The 26,811-nt window shown below is 36.9% G+C and overlaps 1 protein-coding gene across 1 annotated transcript; it reads left to right on the top strand.

The window, feature by feature from the left end:
- The first annotated feature begins 15,007 nt into the window (after positions 1-15,007).
- LOC113352179 (pentatricopeptide repeat-containing protein At4g04790, mitochondrial-like) lies at positions 15,008-23,608 on the top strand. Its single transcript, XM_026596029.1, has 15 exons — positions 15,008-15,350; positions 15,647-16,261; positions 17,249-17,420; positions 18,214-18,223; positions 18,294-18,401; positions 19,183-19,296; positions 20,708-20,803; positions 20,891-20,989; positions 21,719-21,838; positions 21,973-22,077; positions 22,208-22,369; positions 22,460-22,587; positions 22,668-22,737; positions 22,834-23,051; positions 23,272-23,608. The coding sequence occupies exons 1-15, from the start codon at positions 15,209-15,211 to the stop codon at positions 23,462-23,464; spliced, it is 2,352 nt and encodes a 783-aa protein (XP_026451814.1). The 5' UTR covers positions 15,008-15,208; the 3' UTR covers positions 23,465-23,608.
- The last annotated feature ends 3,203 nt before the right edge of the window (positions 23,609-26,811 follow it).

The raw sequence follows: 26,811 nt of genomic DNA, 5'->3' as shown, positions 1-26,811 counted from the left end.
AAAGAAAAAGAAGTAGAGTTTGACGCCCAAATTAGAGAGCTTGTCCAAAATCGGAGCGGCTAAGATGTGGTCGGGTCATATCTTTTGAGTACGTAGCCCATCTTAATTGTTTGACACGTCTTGAAAAGTTTTAGTTTTCTTGTTATTTCGGAGATTTAGAGGGGCTACATTTTAGAAAACTAATTTTTCTTGTCCTTTTAGAAAAAAAGTAAGAGTTCTTTTTTGTTTAAAACTAAGTTAACATACGTGTAAATAAACAAAGAGGGGCCACATACTTAAACGATGTGGCCCGGCCACATCGAATCCCGGGCGATTCAAAATCAGTTTTTTTTATAGAAGCCCTATTGTTGGGGTTGAACCCATATTGGGATTTGAGGGCTGCACAGGAGTCATTAAGTAGTACTGTAATAGGGTTGAGTATAGGCCGGTTTTTGTTTTATCAGCGTCTAGTCCAATAGATGACAAAATTTGGCACCTGCACCCAATACAACATCCAGCGGATGCACGGATGATCCAGCGGATGCACGGATGATCCAGCGGATTTATTTTATGATTAAACTTTTAAATTAACAAAGAAGACTTTAATAATGAGGATTGTTGATACATGAAAATAATTATCCTTTAGAGTCCCCAAAGAAATGATAAGTCTGTTAGGGAAAATGAGGACTAAGGCCCATGTCCAATAGGATATTTCCATGGGATAGAAATGATAGGAGAGTGATTAATAAGAAGTTGGAGGTTATATTAGGAGGAATGACAACAATGGTAAATAAGAGAGTTTTAGTGACATGTGGCATTATGTCATGTAAAAAAGGAATTTTGGGAAGAGCCTAAAAGGAGGAATATAGTACAATAGAAAGCAAGCTCTCTCTCTCTTATTATTTTAGGAAAAGTTGTAGTCATTGTTGTGACTTGGACGTGTAGAACAGTATCATCTTTACTTTACAACATTTTTCGACCACACCTGAAGGCCCGTCTCTTGTCCAGCATGATACACACAACAAACACCAGTACAGATGCGGTCAGGAACCAACTAACCGACCGAATAGTCAATCTCGACGAGGTAACAATAGAAGACGCTCGCAAAACAGTGAGGAGGAGGTATTGATAAAAGGAGTAGTCACAAATCCGATTATACAAAGACCACACGAAGGAAGGACAAAAGCCGTGCGGAAGAAAAACAAGCAACAGGGGGCTGAAGACACACATCCGGGACCGTTAACTTTACAAGACATACAAAAAGAGTTAGAAAGCCACGTCCAAAGAAAACAGGAATCGAGGAAACTAATGAAACTGGCAGCTGAAGCAGAGCAAGGCGCTATCAAAGAAGCGGCAAAAAACAATAGGAGCTGAGAAGATATACGCACAATAACGTCACAAGAAGCGATAACAAAATACTTAGGTACAACCTACCGTGTGGTGAAACAAGATAGTTATGATTTCATGAATAACCCATATTCCTCTGAAGTTTTCGAGTATCAATACCCGTAAGATTACACGTCACCAAAATTCAAAGTATACATTGGGCAAGGAAACGTGCGTGAGAGCCTTAGCCGTTTTCTGTCAACTATAAACGATTGTGCCTCCGATGGAAAGTTGTGTTTAAGAGAGTTTCCAAAGTCACTCACGGATACAACATTCACCTAGTACGATAATATGAAACCATGGAGTATATATTCGTGAGCGGCCATGTCCACTCTTTTCCTCAGCCAAAAGAAAAGTCACGTTAATAGATCTGAGTAGATGCAATCAACGGATAGGGGAAGAAGTAGGGAGGTATATCACTCGATTTCGGCACTTTGCGCTGGAATTCCATAAGGGTATCAAATAGGAAGCGCTGGTAGAAATTTGCATACGTGGAACGACGTCAGCCTTCAAGAGAAGTTTAATTAATTTCTGATTCCAAGCCTTTGTTGAGTTGGAGAAGCGGCAGCAAGGATCGCTGATTGCGTTGGCGATTCAAGAACAAACCACTCTTGGCATCACATAGTTAATGCAGCATCAGCGGTTCCACATAACATTCATGCAAATAACAACCAAGATAGGTGGGGCGCACCTGCATCTCTACTCTACGACGGAAACCAAGAAAGTACTAGATGACCAAAACAATACTTCGTCAAACTGCCTCCTTTACCATGTAGTCGGGAACAAATCATCGGACTAACCAATGGATAGCAAACAAGGAAATAAAACTGCCCCCAACGGTAGTATATGTTAACAAAATAGACATGAACGTCGCTAAGTATTGCCACTATCATTGATGGGTAGGCCACCCGTCATAAGCATCTTCCATCGAAAACAGATTTTCAGAATACCCATCACGCGTACCCTAGACATCTGAGTTCCGGAATGAGGTATGTACGCATATCCAGTACGCGTACCCCAAGGTTATGAGGGGGAAGGTACGCATATCCCAAGGACCTGAGTTTGTTAATGGGTAAGAGTATGCATAACCAGTATGCGTACGCTAGCATCCTGAGTTCACGGACTATTTAATAGGTATGCATACAGATACCTACTCATTACGAGCTAAGCAGATGCTCATAAACTATTTTCACAAATATGTTTGGCATTGATACAACTCTCATAAACACTTATAAGACAATGTTGTTCACTAAATCACTTTGTGTTTCTGAATCATGATTTAAGTCTTGAGTGTTAATAAACAAGATTATGCTCATATTTGCTATGAACTATCATTTTACATGGTTAACCTGAGCCTTGGACCATAGTGTGTTAGAGAATAGCTCGGTCAACCTCGCATGTGTTGCTATATCAAGCATGTTTGTCAATGTTAGTGATCAAAACTATAAAGTCTTGATTTCTAGCCTATTAGCTAAGTCTCGGACTAGGATAGGAAAAGTGTAGTTGAGCTCAAAGACTTCATGGTGATTCAACGACAATGACGAAGATCTACACCAAGGAACCGTGAAACTTCATCAACAAAAAGGTATGTGAAGACTTGAACTTATCTATTACTCGAAAGTCTATCTATTCTTCCCCTACTTCTTATGAGACAAAAGTTGTATGCTATATAGACTAGATCATATACACTTGATATTTCGAGATGAGTATTCATTGCTTATCTTTTACTCGAAATCATGTGTTGGTAAAGCGTTTCGATTTGATCAGGTTTATCTTCACCTAGTGACGAAAGTCATGAAAGTTTCAATCACTTTGGAAATTGCTCTGATGAGAAAGGTCTGTTGTTCTCCACGACTGAATATCGCCCTCTGAGAATGTTTCAATGATTGAAATGAGAGTTTATATTATATAACCATGTATTCCTTGAATCGAAGTTTTCGAACTTTGTTGATCAAGAGAAATCAGTAGGATTGTGGAATTGGCTTGCCAAGTCCGCGAACCCAGTCCGCAGACTCAGTCCGCGAACTGACGGAAGTTCTCGAACGAGAATTTCTACTGGGATTTCCAAAACTCGTTTGTGTGCTAAGTCCGCGAACTCAGTCCATGAACCCAGTCCGCGAACTGGCGGAAGTTTTCGACCCGAGAATTTTTGCTGAGTTTGGAAAACTCAACCGATTAACTTAAGTCCGCGAACTTGTTTGTGAACATAAGAGGTTATGATCTAAAGATGTGCTCTGAATATGAAACCTTAATTATTAAGGAATGCTTTATGCAAACCGTGGCTATAATGTTCATGAGCCGATTCTAATCGAATCGAATCATCTTTGTTTCAATTGTGCCTTGTGTAGTTACATAAGATCTCATAGCAATTGAACAACTCTTAACTAGTTCATTTAATTGAACTAGTTATGGTGAAGAAGAACATGATTAATATGAGATGCTCATATGGTTGACCTTTTGGGTTATCATGTTGAACCAACATACGTGTACTCGTTTGGGCATGGTTTTCCCAAACCCAGTAAACGTGTACCCAAGTGTGTGTGACAAGATATGTCTTTCGATCTAACGTTTGAGAGATATTGGCTTGAATCTAAATCAGGTTTTCATATAACGGTGGATAGAGTTTGCTTTGTACCTAAGGCAAAACCTTGTTTTGAAAGGCTATATATAAGAGACATCTAGCTAGAGCAAAACTTAATCCCCACACGTCTGTGTGCTACTAGTGCGCTCGCTAGAGTCGATCTCCATTAACTCTTGAGTTTTTTCTCTAAACTCGAGTTAACGACTTAAAGACTTCATTGGGATTGTGACTTAAAGACCGATACTACTTTTATCGTAGTTGTGTGATCTGATCTTGCATCTTCTATCGTACGAGTACAATCGATTGATTGACTTGAGATCGTGAGAGTTCTCCGATAGGCGAGATAAAGAAGTCACAAACATCTTCGTCTCACTGTTTGTGATTCCTCGACAATCCGCTTGTGTAGTCAGGAAGGATTGTAGAGAGGTGATTGATTAATCTAGGATGTTGTTCGGGAATATAAGTCCGGATTATCAATTGGTTCCTGTTACCTTGATTTTATATCTAAAGACGGAACAAAACCTAGGGTTTATCTGTGGGAGACAGATTTATCTTTTCAATAGACTTTTCTGTGTGAGACAGATTCGTTTATTATCAAGTCCGTGATTTTGGGTTGCAGCAACTCTTAGTTATGGGTGAGATCAGCTAAGGGAATCAAGTACGCAGTGTCCTGCTGGGATCAGAGGCGTAGGAGTACAACTGTACCTTGTATCAGTGGGAGATTGGTAGGGGTTCAACTATAGATCAGTCCGAAGTTAGTTTGCAGTAGGCTAGTGTCTGTAGCGGCTTAATACAGTGTGTATTCATTATGGACTAGGTCCCGTGGTTTTTCTACATTTGCGGTTTCCTCGTTAACAAAACTTCTGGTGTTTGTGTTATTTCTTTGCCGCATTATATTTTATATAATAGAAATAATACAGGTTGTGCGTTCGTGATCATCAATTGGAAATCCAACCTTTGGTTGTTGATTGATATTGATTGATCCTTGGACATTGGTCTTTGGTACCGTCCAAGTTATCTCTCTTTGATAAAGACTCGCAGATTTCTATTTGCTTTAGTAAAGATCAAATCGAGAGATTGAGATAATAACTCCTTGAGATGCTTTTTATCTAGATTGAGTCTGACTGTCTAGTTGATTCTCTAGCAAAGTATATCGGAGTTAGTCCATACATATTGCTAAGCGAAATATTGGGTGGTGTTGTTAGACCCCCGCGTTTACAATTGGTATCAGAGCAGGCAAACACGTTAAAGACCTCATCAGTTTGTGTTTGTAGCGATCTGACTCTATGGATTATAAAGTCTCAATTAACGCTTCACCAGTTTGAAAAACAACCGCAAGAAAAGGTCTGAAAAACTGATATCCCTTCAAAAAGGGTTGGATGTACAAATCCGGATGAATTATGGTATTGTTGCTGAAATTGCAATTCTTAAGGATTTGATATCCGGAAATACTTCCCTTAAGAGGTTGAAAAATCTCAGATGTTCCTCTCTCATGAAAAGTCATAAGTCAGGTAGTATTCAACGGCAGGATGTTGAGAAAACTGATATGGCAAGGAACCAGTCAGACAATCTTCAAAGCATAGGCTCATGTTGCAATTCATCCGATCATTTGCAACAAGTTTGTATGTCCTTTCCAAAGAGTCTTAATATTGCAAGTAATCTTTGTAAGAAAGCTAAACAAATGTATGACTCTCTAAAAGTTCATACAACCCTACCAGGAAACTCTAAATCGAGAAGTACTAGTAGTATGGGTGCCTTTGCTTTAAGATCTACATCTCCTTTTCAATGGTTTCTTGATAGTGGATGTATCGACATACTACAGGAGATCTCACTTGGTTTGTATCATCAGTTGACTATGAAGGAGGTCCTGTAACGTTCGGAGATGGAAGTTGTTGCTACATTAGCAAAAAGGGAACGATCAAGCTACCCGGTGTTCCAGAAATCCATGATGTGGTATATGTTAAAGGTATGACTGCTAATCTTCTTTCTATTAGTCAAATTTGCGACAAGGGTCATCGAGTTGTCTTCAATGCGAATGGATGTGACATTGTCGACAAAACCGGGAAGGTAATCTTTCAAGGAACTCGTGGTAAAAACAATTGTTATCTTCTTGATACTCAGTTTAGCAACCGCTGCAATTTGACTAAGGTGGAATCTACACATCTTTGGCATGAGCGTTTTGGTCACATCAATTATCTCCTTCTAACTAAGATAATTAACAAATAACTAGTTAGAGGCATTCCCAAAATCAATGCAAAGATTGAAGGTGTATGTGGTGCCTGTCAAAAGGGGAAGCAAACGAAAGTTCACCACAAATCATCACGAGATATTCTCACTAAAGCTCCACTTGATTTAATTCATATGGACCTCTTCGGACCAATTCAACAACCCACTATTGCCGGTAAGAAGTATGCTTTAGTTATGGTAGATGATTACGCCAGATTTACTTGAGTTGTATTCATATCTCATAAGAATGAAACCCTGAGTGAATTCAAGATTATTGTTAAAAGGATCCAATACGAACAAGGTCGCAAACTAAAGAAAATTAGGAGCGATCGTGGCACTGAATTCAAAGACACCAAGGTATTTGAATTATGTGAGGAACTGGGGATCATTCAACAATACTCAACACCAATTACTCCTCAAGCTAATGGAGTTGCTGAAAGAAAGAATATGAACATTCAGGAAATGGCCAGGGTAATGCTCCACAACAAAAACCTACCTTTAAGATTTTGGGGAGAAGCTGTCTTCACATCATGCTACTTGATCAACCGTGTGTATTTGCGGTCTAAAACCCTTAACACTCCTTATGAGTTATGGTATGGAAGGAAACCCAACCTACACTATCTCAGGGTTTTTGGAAGTAAGTGTTATATTCTGAAATATCGAGAACAGAAAGGGAAATTTGACACCAAAAGTGACGAAGGTATCTTTCTTGGCTACGCATATGATAGTCGTGGTTTTCGAGTTTTTAATCTCAGAACTCAAGTCATGATGGAATCTGCTAATGTTATCATCGACGACATTAGTAACTTTCGTCAAGATAGTCCTCCTGCTGAATTGCCTCCAACTGAGACAATTGAGAAAGTCAAAGAAATTACAGAATCAGTTGAAGTTATCCCAACTGTTACTGATCCTGACATTTCTACTGACGAGGAGAAGAGCACTGATCAAGCCATTCCTGATGAACATGTACGTGTTCCTCCACGACATCTTTGGGTTCAAAGGGATCATGACCCCAACAGCATTATTGGGGGAAGGGATTCTACAACCAAAACAAGAGGCCAACTTCAAAATATATGCAATTTTGGTTGTTATCTTTCGCAGGTGGAACCAAGGAATATTGATGAAGCTCTGAAAGATCCTTTTTGGGTAAATGCAATGCATGAAGAGTTAAGTCAATTTGAAAGACAAGATGTCTGGGAACGTGTATCTTGTCCTCCTAATGTCAATATTGTTGGTACCAAATGGATATTCAAGAACAAGTCTGATGAGTATGGCACAATTGTCAGAAACAAAGCTAGACTTGTCGCTCAAGGATATTCACAGATTGAAGGAATCGATTTTGACGAAACCTTTGCTCCCGTGGCACGTCTTGAGTCCATTCGACTTTTATTGGCCCATGCCTGCTTTCTCAAGATTAAGTTGTTTCAGATGGACATAAAGTCAGCTTTTCTGAATGGAATTTTAAAAGAGAAAGTCTATGTTTCTCAACCTAAAGGATTCGAAAATCCTGACTTCCCTGATCATATGATGAAGCTTAAAAAGGCGCTATATGGATTGAAACAAGCACCAAGAGCCTGGTTTGAGAAACTCACTACCTCTCTTATTAGAAAAGGATTCTCAAGAGGAGGAGCTGATAAAACATTGTTTACCAAATGGAGTGAGAAAGATGTTTTCATTGCTCAAATTTATGTAGATGATATCATATATGGATCAACCTCTGAAAAACTTGTAAAAGACTTTCAAGTCTCTCTTGCTAAAGAATTCGAAATGAGCAATGTTGGTGAGTTAAAAAATTTCTTAGGATTACAGATTCAACAACATAAGGAGGGTATTTACTTATCCCAAGAGAAGTACGCACGTAATCTTGTGTCAAGATTTGGTCTGGATAAGTCATCTCCTAAACTGACTCTTGTGCCTACTACTGGTAAATTGCACAGGGATGAGAAAGGAGCAAAAGTGGATCAAAAATTATATCGATCCATTATAGGTAGCCTTTTGTATCTTACATCCACTAGACCTGATATTTCTTTCAGTGTTGGCTGTTGTGCCAGGTTTCAGGCGGATCCATAAGAATCTCATCTTGCAGCTGCGAAGAGAATCATACGATATATAAATCATACTACTGGGTATGGTTTCTCGCACACTTTTGATACTAATGCCGATCTTTCTGCTTATTCTGATGCCGATTGGGCAGGTTGTGTAGAAGACATAAAAGTACATCAGGGGGCTTCTACTATGTAGGTGTCAATCTTGTAGTATGGCATAGCAAGAAGCAAAATTCTCAATCCCTGTCTACATGTGAAGCAAAATATATTGCAGCTGGATCTTGTTGTACTCAACTCCTATGGATGAAACAGATGCTTGTTGAATATGGAATCGATACTGGGATAATGAAAATCTTTTGTGATAACTCCAGTGCGGTTCGAATTACTGAGAATCCTGTTGAGCACTCAAGAACAAAGCACATCGACATAAGGTACCATTTTATTCGTGATCTTTATGAAAATGGTATCATCAGTATGGAATTTGTGCCTTCCGAACAACAATTGGCTGATATTCTCACCAAATCCTTAGACACTGCAACTTTTCAACACTTGCGACAGTCTATTGGTGTTGTTTTGGTTCATTAAAACGTTTCATTGACTCTTGCCCCTTCGCTTATACTTATATTATGGGAAATTGAGCCTGAAACCCCAGTAGGTACTTTCTAGTTCAGTTTCTGTAGGTTTGTCGTTGTCATCTTTTTGGTATCTTTTTTGTGTTTCAAAATCCTTTTTTTCTTTCGAAATTAAGGTCGCTCTTGTTGTTCCTTTGGGAATGACATCAAATGGGGGAGAAATCTTTTGAACTTGTGCTTAATGGTGATATCTTGCGGGGAGTGCGGCTGTGGAATTTTATAGGGGTTATCTTGCGTCTTAAAACTCCTTGATGACTGCTGTTAGCTTCGGCTATAAGATTGCATCTAAATTAAGATGATATGTTGTCTTTCTTTTGGTCATGAAATGTCTCTTGTGGAAATTTCATTATGAACCCATTCTTGTACCTTTACCAATTTTATTGACAAAAAGGGGGAGAAATATTGTGGGTCACACTACAAATACATATGGTTTTCGGATCATTGTGTAAGGGGGAGTGGTTTCCATGATCGAGATGGAGTATTGACTAATGGGGAGCGATACATATCACCATATTATTATTATTAAAGTCGTGATGCAATTGGACTTTGATGTTCATAATAATACTATGACACTGTATAATAATGATCGAGAATCTCGATTTCTCTCATTGTTATAGCTACGGATCTTCAACAACGGTGATACTAAACTTACAACCTTTGGGATCATTGGAGTACTTGGAAGGATGAAGATTTCAAGGAACGTTGAAGATTGGACTATGGAATAGGAGCCACTAAAGTTTATCTTTTTTGTATTCCATATGTATTAATAGTTTTGTCACTGAAATTGACAAAGGGGGGGATTGTTAGAGCATAGCTCGGTCAACCTCGCATGCGTTGCTATATCAAGCATGTTTGTCAATGTTAGTGATCAAAACTATAAAGTCTTGATTTCTAGCCTATTAGCTATGTCTCGGACTAGGATAGGAAAAGTGTAGTTGAGCTCAAGGACTTCATGGTGATTCAATGACAATGACGAATATCTACACCAAGGAACCGTGGAACTTCATCAACAAAAAAGTATGTGAAGACTTGAACTTATCTATCACTCGAAAGTCTATTTATTCTTCTCCTATGTCTTATGAGACAAAAGTCGTATGCTATATAGACTAGATCATATACACTTGATATTTCGAGCTGAGTATTCATTACTTATCTTTTACTCGAAATCATGTGTTGGTAAAGCGTTTCGCTTTGATCAGGTTTATCTTCACCTAGTGACGAAAGTCATGAAAGTTTCAATCACTTTGGAAATTGCTCTGACGAGAAAGGTCTGTTGTTCTTCACGACTGAATATTGCCCTCTGAGAATGTTTCAATGATTGAAATGAGAGTTTAGATTATATAACCATGTATTCCTTGAACTGAAGTTTTTGAACTTTGTTGATCAAGAGAAATCGGTAGGATTGTGGAATTGGCTTGCCAAGTCTGCGAACCCAGTCCGCAGACTCAGTCCGCGAATTGACGGAAGTTCTCGACAGAGAATTTCTGCTGGGATTTCCAAAACTCGTTTGTGTGCTAAGTCCGTGAACTGGCGGAAGTTCTCGACCCGAGAATTTATGCGGAGTTTGGAAAACTCAACCGATTAACTTAAGTCCGCGAACTTGTTTGAGATGCTCATATGGTTGACCTTTTGGGTTATCATGTTGAACCAACATACATGTACTCGTTTGGGCATTGTTTTCTCAAACCAAGTAAACGTGTACCCAAGTGTGTGTGACAAGCTATGTCTTTCGATCTAACGGTTGAGAGATATTGGCTTGAATATAAATCAAGTTTTCATCTAACGATGGATAGAGTTTGCTTTGTACCTAAGGCAAAACCCTGATTTGAAAGGCTATATATAGGAGACATCTAGCTAGAGCAAAACTTAATCCCCACACGTTTGTGTGCTACTAGTGCGCCCGCTAAAGTCGATCTCCATTTACTTTTGAGTTTCTTCTCTAAACTCGAGTTAACGACTTAAAGACTTCATTGGGATTGTGAAGCCAGACCGATACTACTTTTATCGTAGTTGTGTAATCTGATCTTGCATCTTCTATCGTACGAGTACAATCGATTGATTGACTTGAGATCGTGAGAGTTCTCCTATAGGCAAGATAAAGAAGTCACAAACATCTTCGTCTCACTATTTGTGATTCCTCGACAATCTGTTTGTGTAGTCATGAAGGATTGTAGAGAGGTGATTGATTAATCTAGGCTGTTCTTCGGGAATATAAGTCAGGATTATCAATTGGTTCATGTTACCTTGATTTTATATCTAAAGACGAAACAAAACCTAGGGTTTATCTGTGGGAGACAAATTTATCCTTTCGATAGACTTTTCTGTGTGAGAAAGATTCATTTATTATCAAGTCTGTGATTTTGGGTTGCAACAACTCTTAGTTGTGGGTGAGATCAGCTAAGGGAATCAAGTACGCAGTGTCCTGCTGGGATCAGAGGCGTAGGAGTACAACTGTGTGTATTTAATTTGAAGTTAGTTTGCAGTATGCTAGTTTGCAGTATGCTAGTGTCTGTAGCGGCTTAATACAGTGTGTATTTAATTTGAACTAGGTCCCGGGGTTTTTCTGCATTTGCGGTTTCCTCGCTGACAAAAGTTCTGGTGTCTGTATTATTTCTTTTCCGCATTATATTTTATATAATAGAAATAATACAGGTTGTGTGTTCGTGATTATCAATTGGAAATCCAACCTTTGGTTGTTGATTGATATTGATTGATCCTTGGACATTGGTCTTTGGTACCGTCCAAGTTATCTCTCTTTGATAAAGACTCGCAGATTTCTATTTGCTTGAGTAAAGATCAAATCGAGAGATTGAGATAATAACTCCTTGAGATGTTTTTTATCTAGATTGAGTCTGACTGTCTAGTTGATTCTTTAGCAAAGTATTTCGGAGTTAGTACATACAGATTGCTAAGCGAAATATTGGGTGGTTTTGTTAGACCCCCGCTTTTTCATAGTGTATATTCTTCTGTGTAATTTTAAGGTGAACTTCTTATATGCTTACACGAATTAATAACAAGAATTTTATCTAAGCTGAGAAAGTGTTCACTTGAATTTCAAATTATCTTAGCTTGAACTCAAAGATACCTAGAGCCTTGAAAATCTATAAATAAAGAGACTCAAATAACTGTGAATTCCAATTCATGACACTTCCGCGTCTTAGTTGTTTGTTAGAGTCGTCCTCTATTAACCTAGGTTTCCTATGAGAAACATAATTAGGTTTAGGACTTAAAGCTTCCCTTAGGGTTTCGTGAAGCCAGGTCCGACTATCTTTTACCTTATAGTTCGTGTATCCCGATCTTGTTCTTATTAATTGTTGAGGTTTTTGTTAATCTCCAATCACGAACGAGATAGATAGAAATCGCAAAGTTCTCTTCATCTTAGACTTTGTGATTCCTTAAGATAGATATCTAAAACTCTTCTTTTATTTATCGATTTAGATTGTTCTTGAGAGGTGGTTAATAATCCAAGCTTCCCAACTAAATGAGCGTAAGTGTTCCGTATTTGTGAGATTTGATAGCTTTGTTTATTGCAAACAAATTTCCAAACCTAGATCGAAAGATCAAAAGGAAAATCAAATGGGCTTATCTGTTATAGGCAGATTGGTGTCAAAAGTCTCCACTTAGATTGAAACAACTCTTACGTTGTAAAGGAGTTCGTTAATAGTTACATTTGTATTAGTACTTATAACTTGCAGATCAACAACATAAAAACGTGTTATATTCTAGTTTTAATGCAACATCGAATTAAAATTTCTCATCGAACGGGTTACATGCTAGTTTTAATGCATCGCATTTCCATCCATACCAAATTAAAAATTCTCATCAAACGGGTTGCATGTCAGTTTTAATGCATCTCATCGCGCTACACCAGATCAAAAAGTTTGGTCAAATGGGCTACATGCTAGTTTTGTTAAAAGGAAAAGAACTACTCCCTCCGTACCTATTATATAGGCGGGATTTTCATTTTTCCTTGTACCACTATATAGGCGGAGTACAAATTTTAAAACGATATTTTACTTCTACTACCCCTATTTATTTGCTTGGGAATAATCATAATTGGGTATATGTCTCTAACATTGGAAATACAATTAAGGGCAAAACAGGAAAAAACATAGATATTTGTGAAATCAAAAAAAGTTTATTATTCTAATAGAATTGGTCCCTCCGACTATATATGTGGTACGGAGGGAGTACATGTTAAACAAATATAATTATTGAAAAAAAGTTTGATTTTAGTTGGAATAGAGTGCCGTCTGGACTCTAGACTTAGGCATATTCCTATGCACATGTCAAGCAGCTGATTTTCCACTTTAGCACTCACCATAGGTATGCCAAAGTTGCAAACATATATGTCTAAGTGCCAAATATAACACTTAGGCATACACGACAGAGTGCCTAATGAGCGATAGAGAGTCCATCACTATATGGTCATAAGATCGATTGTTAGTCATTCCCGCGCCAGTGATTGTTATGCTGTCGCTCACTGAGTTGATCATTGCTCATCAGTTCCTCATTCAACGACTACAATTTCCCCTTCTATAAATACTCAATTTCAAACTAATTTCATCTCACACCAGAATTTTTAAATCTCTCTAGAATTTCTCAATCTCCAATTTTTTTCATCACTCTTCCAATTCTTCAAAGAGAAAAGTTGATAATATGAACATGGTTGAGTTCATAGCAAACTAACATGGTGCCAAAAATCAAAGAGTTGCTAATCGTGCCAATGTGCAACGTCGAATTAAGAGGCGATTAGCAAAATTTACTACTGCATAAGATGAATGTATTTGTAGGAATTATGTTTTTTTTAAATGAGACTATATTCGAAGATGCATTCCATCGTTATGTTTTTGGAGAAATATTCAAGAACAAATAGTGAACACCAACAATCGTGATGTTTCCGGGTTGTCTCATTGCTTCACTGTAATGAATAAGGAAATTAGTATGTATCTTGTTTTACTTCAGCAAGAAGGTCCAAACATGAGGGCTGGTGAAACCATGATGGAACTTGAACAAAGGTGTCGTACGAAATATAGTCGCATCAACGGAAAAAACTTCCAATTTGGAAGTTATTTCGAGATTTTAAGAGTGTTACCCATATATAATCCAATATTTATGTTTTAATTTCTTAATTGTCAACTTCAGTCTAAGTATTAAGTTTTAATATTTGTCTTACTCTAGTTTAAACTAAAGTGTAACTCTAATTAAAATGTAAGATTGAATTAAGGATAGCATTAAGCTTAATTTTCAACAATACGAGTCAAATTTTCATATTCATTAAACTTCGAATAAATCATTAATAGTCATTTTACAAGACATAAAACTAGACAATAATAATTTGAAATATAAACTTTTAAAAAGAATCGGGACAATATTTCTCATCTTGTTTATCTTCTTCATTTCACGAAACTTCCAATCAATGCGCTCATGAACGATGTTTCCTTTGTTTATCTTCTTCTTTGTCTTCAAATTTGTTTTGCCTTGATTTTCCTTGCCTTGAACTTTTCTTTGCCTTTTCTTAGTTGCAGTTTTGACTTTGTTATAATATCCAAAACTTGAAGACTTCTTTGCTTTTTACCTATTTCTATATAACTATCACATATCTTCTTAACGGCACCTTCAAGCACTACTCCAGGAAAATCAAGTTGCGTTGCATTACCGAATTAAGTTGGGTTTGAAATTGTGCTATTTGGGAAAACTGAAAAAATAAATTAGATTGAGAAAGAGAGAAATAAAGAAATTAGATTAAGAAATAGAGAAATAGATAATTGTTTTGTGTAATTTTTTAGTTTGAAAATTAGCTATTTATAGGTAACAAACAACTAACTGTTGGCGCTAGACTTTATATCGAGCGATATTCGTTGTAATCCGATATTATTTATCTCATTCGCTAGAAACTCCGTCGCTCAGTGATTTTTCCATAGTGGCGCAGCTCGTTTGCCATGCCACCTGGTAACTCAAATAGGTTTTTAAACCTTGTGCATACGAATTAGGAATAGGCCTTGGTTACAAATAATCCTAGGGCTGGTTTGTCTTTATCTGGATCGGTTAAGACCGTAAGTCTCAACCGAGTCGTTTTGTGAAGCTTTTATCCGAGCCACGGCCCTGGATATGTATCAGCTGCTGTTATCATTAAACCCTTCTGCTGTATTCAACATTAAGCAATAATCACAGACTGCGAAAACAGCCGCTCGCACCACATCGCAGTCAAAGCTGGAGCGAAGAGTATAAGACAAGTTAAAACCGAGTCAATTTGGTGATGACGCGCTTCCCTCTGTGAGAAACACGAAAAGGAGGGAGGGATTGAGTTTAACCTAAACCCTCCCAAACCCCAAAAGAACAGCTCTCATAGATATAGAATGCGCGGGTTGAGAAAATTAACCTCTCTATTTACAAAAGTTCCTCAGAATTTTGCAAGAAATTCTGATTCGACTGCAACCACTGCTGAAAAATCAACCCTAGTTAAAGGAAAATCTCCATCCAAGAAACCCCAAACTCTTGGTAAATATTTCTCTCATTTTATTCTATGTCTTTTGGGTTATCAGATTTTAGAAGTATTAGAATGAATTACATTTCTCTTTTAATGATTAAAAGTGATAGTTTGTTTTTTATGTACTTGTGGTTAACTGCAGGTGGCTCAAAGGAGATAGTTAATACTCATTCCATAGCTTCAGTTTTGATTGTACGTGTTTAATGTTGTGCTTAAATGAAATTTAAGCAACACTATTAAACTGTGTATAAGAATATAGCTGCATTTGGTCTTCATTTTAAGTGCTTACTCTTTCTTAATTATTCAGGTGATGGTGCTACAAACACAGATTCATTAGGTTTCGATTCGCAAGACCAAGACTTACAAATACCATGGGGTGGAATTGGAAAACCCACAAATCTTCATTACATGCAGAGTAGGAAGGTTATTGCACGTGAAAGAAAACAGAAGGTCGTTTACAAGAACACCATGCATAGTCGGTTTGCTGATATTGTAAATTTATGTGGAGATAAACTGGGTGCAGATGATACACTTGACATCTTTGGTAAGCTTGGGCGAGATACTGGTTTGAAAGAATATAATGCATGTATAGAAGTTTGCATAAACAGCGCTAAGAAGAGTTTTGATGAAGAGGAATCTTTACAGCGCATATATAACGCTTATCAAATCTTGAGAGCTATGAAAGAACATGGGGTCCAGATTAAAGAAACAACCTATGGTCCTTTACTCAGATATTTTGTCGAAACGGGGATGGTTGAAGAGTTCGAATTCTTCAGTAAGTTTATCACAGAAGTGAATCCTGGTGCATTTTCTAGAGTAGGTTACTATGAAATGCTGCTCTGGACTAAAGTTGGCAATGAAAACAAAGTTCAGGAGCTTTGCAACTCAATTGGAGTTGATAATGTTGGATGTGAACTCACAGGTATCATTTGCCACGGAAGCATTCCTTGTTTCTTCTACCTCTTTTTTTATTTTATTTTATTGTAAAAACTCAAGTACTTGGTACCAATAACACTTTGTTATTCAAATTATGTCTGCGTCCGACATGTATTGACACTGGTACTCACGCTGGACATGCGTGGACACGGCAGCAACTCTGCGCAGTTTAACTTAAGGATTTTCGCAATTTCTTTGAAACATGGAATAATAGAAGAAGAAACATGGATGCCTTTTCCTTCAATATCCTGGATATTGCCATTTGCTTTTCCTAAGAAGAATATAAGTAACATTAACCTAAACCTAACTTCCGTGTTTCCGTACTTAGTACTTCTAGGTTCCTGTGTCAGGCACCAAAGCTGGTTGTCCCTCAAGGACCCAGACTCAGATTCCTCCCCACCAATAGAGTGTCGTTGTTACAAAGCTTAATTTGAGGCTTTTAACTATTATTATTATTGGTTTTTAAGATTGTTGCGAGTTTAAGATTTTAGAAAATCATTTGGTAAGATCAGCTTGCTGGAGATTTTTCATTTGATTATTTGATAACAATTGTTTTCGTCAAGTAGGGATCTCCACTGTTATTAAAATCTCAATGGCAATATTACCTGACTGAAGCTTTAGCGTGTTAAACTTTTTCCCATTTTCCTTCGTTTTCCGTGTAATTCTGTCTGTGATGCTTGAAGTAATTTTGAAATTCAATCTTAGTCACTTTTCTAGGACTGCCCAAAGCTGGAAACTTTATGGAGACAGGGTTAAATGTTGCATACTTGTTAAGTAAGAAAATATTTGGCCGTGAAAGTTTGAGTTCTCAGAAGAATCTTCTAGGTTAACTTTTCATCTGTTTTGAATCTTCTGAAGGATACTTTAACAAAAAACAGTTAGAATTTTGTGATTTGTTTTTTTTTTCTGTCTAAATGAAGCTTGTATTTTGAGGTGGTTGCTTCATTGTACTTACTTTTTGTTGCTTATGCAGAAAGCTATTTGCTGGCATTATGCGAAAGGGACAGGGATGAAGAGCTTGTGAAATTGTTGAGTGTTATCGATGTCACAAAAGTTTCATCACAAGACTACTTATCAAATATTTTTGAGTCTCTGGGAAAGCGCAAGTTGAAAAATTTCGCAGAGAAATTCATTTTCAGCCTCAGGTATGTTCATCATTCTTTCATGCTATTGGATTATCGATTTATTATGTGTACATTTCTCCAGTTAGTAAAAGAGAAAACCATTATATTGAATGGGTGACTATCTGGTATGACATAAATTAACAAATGCCAGAATCAAGACACTTTCTCTATTCTGAAATATGTTGAGTAATCTATTGTTATTGTCGAGTATGGTGAACCACTTATGTTAGAAAGCATGCATAGCATCGCCAGAGCATTGAATTGATCCTGATTTACTCCAGGGAGGAGATTTACTTAGAGTAAATTCAATCATGAGAGAGACCCAGGGCGGCTAAGACGCTAAGTTCACTGGCCTCTTATCTTATCGGCTGACCTTGTTCGATCTCTTGAAACTTGGTCTATAACATCTCAACCTGTAATATAATTTATGACCTGTAAATCTTGTTGTAGTAGCGCTACGGCTGCTTATGTTGATGAATGGTCTAATTCTTAAACTTTGAAATCTATTTCGTCTATAGAAATACAGATACTTTGGGCATATGCATAACTACGTGGTAACCTTACAATTGCAGAAGCAACGGAGGAAAAACTATCACACTTCATATACAGCTATGCAATTAGCATCCCAGTGTTAGTGGTAAGAAAGTTAGGATTTCCTTATGTACATAATGGCAATAGTTCTATTGTAACTACTATGCGATGCATTCCCTGTTGTGGGATAAAGCAGGGCTAACCCGTTTTGCTTGGTTAACTTTTCATGTATTAGTTCATAACTTTGGTAGACAGTTCGTTAATACAATTACTCTCTGTGCAGTTATAATCTGGTAACATTGAAGCTACTACTTTTTTTATGTATAAGCTGCTAACAATATGCAATCTTACTACTATTTGAAGGTTGAGGACGCCATATCTGAATTCGAGAAGCTGCACGAGAAGTTTCATGTTCCACCCTCATCCTTTTCATATGAGGAGCTTTTCAGATACTGTTGTAAATTTCGAGAGGTATGAATCTACAAATTTGGAGTATGCTCATGTTGCCTTTTGTTTCTACATTCTTCTCCTGCTTTCTGATTTTAAAGTATGAAATATATAGATTTCTAGCCTTTTCAAAATATTAGAATATGACTTTACTGATTTTATTTTAGTGTTTACATCTTTCTGTTTTGTTCTTTTCTTCTTGGAGAGCGGAAAAATATTACACTCACATCCTTTTCTCTACTAAGAATGTATCACAGGTTAATAGATAATCGTTAGCGGTGACCAATCACTTTGTCATTGTGACACTTCAAAAAGCTTTTTTTTTTTTTTTTTATGGAGTTCTTAGACATCACTTTGTCAGTCTTATGTCTGGATGTAATCGAAAATTAAGTCGTTTAGGCTCTAGCAAAGATAAGGAATAGCTAAAAATGAGGGAAATTGGGAATTTTTCGTGATCTGATATTCTTTCATACCAGATTTTCAGGAGGTTGGGTAAAGGGAGAGGCTCCAATTGAAGCGTATATTAATCATTAGGGCACTTTTTGCTTTTAAATTTACAGTTTTGCTCAAAGGCTCTATTAACGCTTTACATCCCTCTTGATCATTAACGCTTAACTTCTGCTTGGTTAAGGAAATGGGCCAAATGGAGATGGTCAAAGTGAACGCCTCATGCAAACAAATTCAATAACCTGATTTTGCAATAGCTGTTTTTTGTTTTATGTTTTTCAGTAACTTCTGATTTTTTTCATTACTTTATGAACTTTATCAGTAATATATGAGCTTATTCTTCTTGATACTCTCACAGGTGCATGCAGCCCTTGATATTGTTGATAAGATGGATGAATTGGGCTTCCCTCTCTCTCTTGAAAAATTCCATCAACTTTTAGATGCAGTTGAGGAGATCCGTGAGCTTGATTTGGTATCTCTAACTCCTTTTAGAGTCTATAATCTTCTTGGTTTTGGATGACTGCGGTGTCCCTCATTAAAAAAGATACTATGCTACTGTAATGTAGAAAATTGATTTGTCAAACATACAAAACCACCAGCCACCACGAATAGTGTTGGAGTAGGATCCACTTGAGTATGGGATCAACCTGATGGTTAGTGGATGGGTTATGTCAATTTGACTTACTAGTTCCGATCTTACCCTAGCATTGCTCTTTTAAACATGCTGATGTGGAGGAAATTGCATTTTGGAAGTATCACTCAAAAACATAAATCGTGATTCAGAACAATGGTTTGCTGCATGTTGATAAGAAATTAGAAACATCCTTCTTGGATGAATGGCGGGGTTCCCTGGCCCTCCTCTATATACAAACACACATGCACACTCATTTGAAGTATTTCTTATCCTAAGTTTTAATATCAGAAGATACGTAAGTTGAAACTTTAGGATATAAATTTTCACTGAATCCTTTATTCAATCAATTTTTGCAGCTTTCAGAAATGAATTTACATCCACTATATTTTGAATTCCCTATCATTATGTCAGAGAATTTAAAATAGGTGAACCATATACTCAGAAAATGATATGTATCCTTGATGATAGGTAGCAAAATACAGAGTACAATATGATGCATCGTTAAATTTGATAATACGTTATATCTGAAACGTAGACATGCATGTTTCTCTCATCTAGGTATATTTGATGCGCTTTAATCGAATTCAATTACTCCGTAGTTGTTTCAGAGATTAGGTGTACCATGTATGTTTTTGCGTCTGTGGATGCGAACTTACCTCATTATTATAATCTTACTCGAAGTCTTCCTATCTCGTTTCCCACTTTTATATTCCTAGCATGAGTACTTTAAGAAAACTTTGCATTCATCCATACACTTGGGTATGTTTGACAAGATATTTATGTTCTTCGGGTTGTCCAGTATATGTATGTATGTTTGCTAGACTGTTGTTTGTGTTAATCCGTGGACCCTACTCTTCTTTTTCTGTCGAGCTTTTTTTTCCTTGATGAGCAGATTAGTTTTGTAGTCCAGATGGCAGAGGAAATAAAATTAATTGGAAAACAAAGTATACGACAAAATATATTGTAGAAGTATATAAAGAAATGCATAAGCTACCAAAAGGGATGGAGAAAAAGAGGATCTGAGTCGATAAATACCGCAAAAAAGTATTCCAATAATTACCTGCCTTTTTATATAATCTAAAAAAGATTTTGCTAGCGGATGGTATAAGTTCACACGTCTACCATATGCAAAGTTTGCCTCTGAGATGAAGCCAGTTCTTCTAAAAGAAAATCAAAATTATGAAGCTTGTTTCTGAGTTAATCATTTTCTGCAACTTGATTTAACTTGTGCTATGTACTATATCCTTAGGTTCGTCCAGTATATTCACGGATTTGTCGCCATAACTCGGATCCAAGTTCCGAAACGTTTAGGAGGATGATAAATTTGTTGGTTAGAATGAAAGATGTAAGTATCTAGTTCCTAGTTTGAATATAAACCCTTTGAACAACTGCTCTTGACAAAAATAGTCACTCATCTTTTTGTTTGATTCAGTTTGAAGGTGCTTACAACATGCTAAGTGATATGGAAGAAATGGGCATAAGGCCTACGACAGTTATGTACAATGCCATAATGGCAGGATACTTCAGGGAGGCAAGTGATTTTACAACTTCTTTTAAGAGGGGCTGTGTACATGCGTAGAATAGTTGTGTGTCCGTGTCCAATGCGTTGACGCACGGACGCACTTGTCTTGGTTGGACACACCGTGAACGCATGATTAATCATCTCTTCGTAAAATAAAATATGTGTTATTGTTGTTCAGATAATATAAGGTTTTATATTAATCATCTCTTCGTAAAATTTCTGTGTGCAAATAACTTGCTATGATTCGTTCATAATATATGTAAAATATCAATGATTCGTAATGTGTCCGTGTCTTAGTTTTTTCAAAATTTGCCGTGTCTTCTTGTTTGCGTCGTTTGTCGTGTCTGCGTAAATGCTACCCAGGTCACTGGTATCTTTAAGTGTCTCAGCTAGAGCCCTGTGTATGACTGCAAATGCTCCCTGTTTAGAATTGTTTGTATATTCATATTGGTAGACTTTGTAGCTACCTCTTGTTGAACCATACTATTTAATGGCGTACCTAGTTCTACACTTAATTGAGGTTTTCTTTCATATCTCCTAATGCATTATATTATAAATACTCAAATGTTATGGAATAAATAGTCTATGCTTGGTTTCCCATTTGACAAGCTTAAATGACATGGTTCTAGTTTTGTCACTGGCTGTATATTTTCATTTTCCTTGCATTTTCTTTCTACTTCATTTGTTCTAATCGAGCTCTCTTATTGATTGGTTCGTTGCTGGTATAAACTCATCCAGAAAAACATTCGTGGTGGGTTGATGGTTCTCAACCAGATGAAAAATGCAGATGCAAAACCAGATTCTCTGACATACAGCTATCCAATAGCCAATTGTGAATCTGAAGAGGATCTTGTTAAGGTAATTCTTCAATGGATCTGTTTCATGCAACTGTTTTTTTCCTTAGAAGAAGAAAGTTGCTTCCATGTTAGAAACACTAGAATGTACAATGTGCAAACGCCACAATGAGAAGTTGTTTGTTGAACTTCCTGTAGTACCGCGAGGAAATGCAATCTTCTGGTATTCAGCATACAAAGCCGGTTTACATGGCAACTATAAACGCCCATGTGAAGTTTGGGCAGTTTGAGAAGGCAAAGAAGGTATATATCATTCGACTTACTATATTTATCACCATCATCTCTGCCACAACTACTTCACCCATACTGTTGTGCCTCTATCAGGTTATCGACAATTTGACAATGTTCTCAAAGTAATGATTTTTGTTATTAGGTAGTCGCTGATCTAGTGTCATCACAGTGCATAAATGAAGTTAAGAGTGTGCTTGTATCAGCTCTTGCAAGTCATGGGCAATTTTCAGATGCACTTCAACTTTATAAAGAAATCAAGCAGACTGGATCGCGAGTGGAGCCAAAGGCTATATTAAGCCTGTTTGTAAGCTTCTATTTTTGTTTTTTGGTCACACTCTGTTTTTTGCAAATGAGACATTGATTTATTATTTAATTATTATTATCACTGTTGCAGGACTATTTTCAATCTGATGGAGAGTTGGATCTATTGATGGATCTGCTTGGGGAGTTGAGTGATTCAGACTATTGGTTTGATGGCTGTGAAAGGATCATCCTATATTGTGTTCGCCACAACCTTCTCAGGTTTGCTTTCGTTATTGTATTCTTTATCATTTCACTATTAGTGTTTTATTTCACTTGCATTTATGTTTTTTTCTGGTTAGTTCCGCGGTTGACTTACTCAAAAAACTGAAAGACATAGATGATCTGTCTTCATATGATGTTGTCAATCAGGTTCTTATGTCACTTTGTCCTTGAGGAAATTGAGCAGTATCTGTCTATTTTTAGCAAACAAGATAACTGGTGTTCCAATTCAATATTCGAATGTAGGCCTTCGCCTATCTTTCGGAGGCAGAACCTACAGCAGTAGAGGTTGGACTCGATTTTCTAAGAGCTATTAAGGAAGAGGTTGGTCTACATCCTTCCCGCACTAGCCTTGATTTTCTTCTCTCTGCTTGTGCAAGTGCCAAGGATGCCAAGCGTGCTTGGTTAATCTGGGAAGAATATCAGAAAGCTGGTCTTCTTTACAATGTATTATCTTACTTAAGGTCAGTAAAATACTTCATGCATGGTCGGTTCTACTTCTGTTGACATTTATGTATTAAATTAACGTGGTTTGCACATCTAATAGCTTTATACTTCACAATGAACGAATCCACTTGAACAGCATCTGAAGTAAAGTATTTTTGTTTGAAGTCTCAGGGACGAGTTCTTTGTCATTCCTGTTTTAACTTTTAACTGAATTTGATTTTTGAATGACTAATTCAGAATGCATCAAGTCCTTTTGATTTGTGGAGAATTTGAGGCTGCAAACATTATGTTGAAGAATATAGCAACAGATGACCCGCATGTCCGATGCATCATCCAGCGATCTGCAGCGATTTTTGGAGCTTCCAAATGTAGGAGTTCCAAGAAGAACAAGAAGAAGAAAAAGAAGAAAAGCATCGCAAGTGTTATGTAATGTTGATCTGATGGTAAATGCATTGTTATTTAACAAGAGCAAATTTGTAATTATGATTTTTTTTTTTTTTTTTTGGCTCTTGTTATTCAAACATTCCCACTGTAATCTGAACTGCGGAAATGAAAATCGATGGTTGTAACAAAATGGAGTGGCACCAGCCAAACCCGACTACTGATTTGATGCACTTGGACCTTAACTTAATGACTGAAAGTATGCAAGGCAAACCGTAATGTGAAAGCAATGCAAACGGAAGGTGGTCAGTCCTGAAGGGAGATAATCCTCACATTAGATCTCCGTTTTTCAGGAGTATGCATAGATTACATGATCTTTTAGGGATATGTAGATTTGGCATGGTATATGCAACTTGTTCCAACTTGTTGCAGGAACAGTCGTTAGAATTTCATACAACCAACATGCGTATTCAAGACTCTTAACAATACAATTACAAGGCCTAAGAGCAGTTCCTATGGAGTCAACAAACTTGAAGTTTGTTCATTTTGATCCCACCATGGACTTAACAAACATGAAAAACGGATGAACAAATCAACAATTTGTTGGTTTGTTGAGTGAGATGAAAGAACAGGCGCGCGCTTGATGGAAGGTCGGGAGTCGGAAGGAAAACGCGGGCGTTGGATGTGTAACCACCCCTTGGTTTTCTCTCTCCAAAACTCGGTTATTATATTTAGGTTTTGTTTTTTATTATTTGTTTTATTAGTTAAATAATCAGTGGGACCCAATCCTTATTACCTTATATTAATAAAATCACTAGTGAGACCAAACTCTTTTAGTTTATCTTATTGAAATCACTAGTGGGATCATTTTGCCTTGGTTTCCCATAGTGCAAAAACGTGTTTGTTCATCCACGTGGCTCAACAAAAAAAGTTTTTGTTGAGTGCCATAGGAATTGCCCTAATCATCTAAAAAAAATACTCTCAACCATTCCATGTTCATTCCTTCACATAACAATTATAAATGGCTTGATTTAGATTTTTTTTTTCTTCTTTTTGAAAGGAAAGGATATATTCGTGTAGGAAATACCAATAGGTCCTAGAAATAATATATTAGAGAGAGTTTGGTCAAGTTGACCGAGTCAACTGTCTGTTTGGTCCATTTTCAAAATATATATTACAGTTTGGACCTGCAAATTATGATTTGGTCCTAGGGTGACGTCATGGATGATGTAATTGTCATCTTGTAGTGACAAAAATACCCTTTCAGATCCATATATATAGGAATTTCTTAGCACAAAAGAAATCATTTTCTTTTTCTTTTTCTCTCTCCTAGTTTCAGATCTAGTTTCTCTATGTTCTTGATTTTCTTTTTCTTTTGTTTTGCTGCTGGTGTTTGAATATGATGAAGACGATTGTGCTGAAGATGAAAAAGATGATGAACGATGAAGATTTATATTTTTTTTCTATTTTTTTTTTTTGTTGTTGTTGTTGTTGTTGAAAATGGTGAAGACGATGATGAGAATTTGTGATGAAGATTTTGGATGTTTTTTCGTCTCTGTTGTTGCTGCTGATGATGGAGACTGTTAGAGCACTGCTCGGTCGAACTCGCATGCGTTGCTATCTCAAGCATGTTTGTCAATGTTAGTGATCAAAACTATAAGTCTTGATTTCTGGTCTACTATTAGCTAAGTCTCGGACTAGGATAGAAAGTGTAGTTGTGCTCAAGACTCCATGGCGATCATCATACAAAGACGAAGAACTACTCAAGAAACTGGTGGAACTTCATCGACTAAAAGGTATGTGGAGACTTGAACTTATCTATCACTCAAAAGTCTATCTACTCTATCTCCTATCTTGAGACAAAAGTCGTTTTGCTATATAGACTATGATTATACACATTTGCTATTTCGAGCCGAGTTTATCTCGCTTACCTATTTCTCGAAATATGTGTTGGTAAGCTTTCACTTTGGCCAAGTTCATCTTTACTAGTGACGAAAGTCATATTAAGTTTCAATCACTTGAAAATGGCTTTGACGAAAAATGGTTTATGAATAACAACTATATAACGTCCTCTAAGAATGTTTCAATGATTGAAATGAGAGTTTAGATTACATAACCATGGAAGGATATAAACATTGTGTAGTAACACATATGTGTGTAAGTCCTTATTCCTTGAACCAAAGTATGCGTACTTTGCTGCTCAGGAAAACCGGAACTAGAGTCCGCGTACTGTCAGAAGTTCTCATCCCGAGAAACTCTGCTGGAGTTTGTAAACTAAAAACAAACTTATTCCGGGTACTTCAGTCCGCGTACCAGTTCGCGTACTTAAGTTGGTTGTTTTCTAAAAACGATTATTTGTGAACTTAAACCTATATAAACTAAGGAATGCATAATTGCAAACCGTGGCTATAAAGTTCATGAATTGATTCGAGTGAATCAAATCGTTTTTGTTTCAATTGTGTCTATTATAAAGATCTAAGCAATTGAACAACTCTTTAATTAGTTCATTTGAGTCATTTGAACTAGTTATGGCAAAGTAGAATATGGTTGATATGAAAGTGATCATATGGATAACCATTTGGCTAACTAATGTTGAACCAACTAAATGTACATGTTTGGGTACGGTTACACAAACCTAAAAACGTGCATTTCATTTGTGTGTAACAAGCTAAGTTTCGATCTAACGGTTGAAATATATTAGCTTGAATCTAATCAGGTTTTCATCTAACAGTGAATATTGAATGCTTTATTACCAAGGTAACTTAGATTGCTAACCCTAATTTGAAAGACTATATAAGGGAGAACTCTAGCAACTGGGAAACCTAATCCCCACACCTTCTGTGTGATACTAGTTGTATAAGCTAGAGTTGATTCTCCTTTAACCTTAGGTTTCTATGGAGACCCTATAGGTTAACGACTTGAAGACTTCATTGGGATTGTGAAGCCAAACCGATACTACTTTCTCGTAGTTGTGTGATCTGATCTTGTTGTTTCTATCGTACTAAGTACAATCGTAAAGATTGGCTTGAGATTGATTTCTCCGATAGGCAAGATATAAAAGAAGTCACAAACATCTTCGTCTCATCGTTTGTGATTCCTCAATATCTTCTTTCGCTAGTCGATTAAGATTATTGTGAGGTGATTGATAATACTAGGCTATTCTTCGGGAATATAAGTCCGGGTTATCAATTGGTTCTTATTCACCTTGATTTATCAAAAGACGGAACAAAAACTCGTAGGTATTGTTATGTTGTCGATGTATTAGGAAGGTTCCAGAATTTTCTAGAATCATCTAGGTGTTTCCTTATTTTGGTATAGCTAGAGGATTCCTGTTTTAGTTAAACTCAAGGTTTCCTTTCTTAGCTATGTTTAGGTTTCCTAGTATAACTCATATAC

Source organism: Papaver somniferum, chromosome 1 (assembly GCF_003573695.1).
Source record: "Papaver somniferum cultivar HN1 chromosome 1, ASM357369v1, whole genome shotgun sequence".
In the NCBI taxonomy this organism is placed as follows: Eukaryota; Viridiplantae; Streptophyta; class Magnoliopsida; order Ranunculales; family Papaveraceae; genus Papaver; species Papaver somniferum.
Note: the sequence above shows the minus strand (reverse complement) of the source record. Positions and strands in the feature narration are given on the sequence as shown.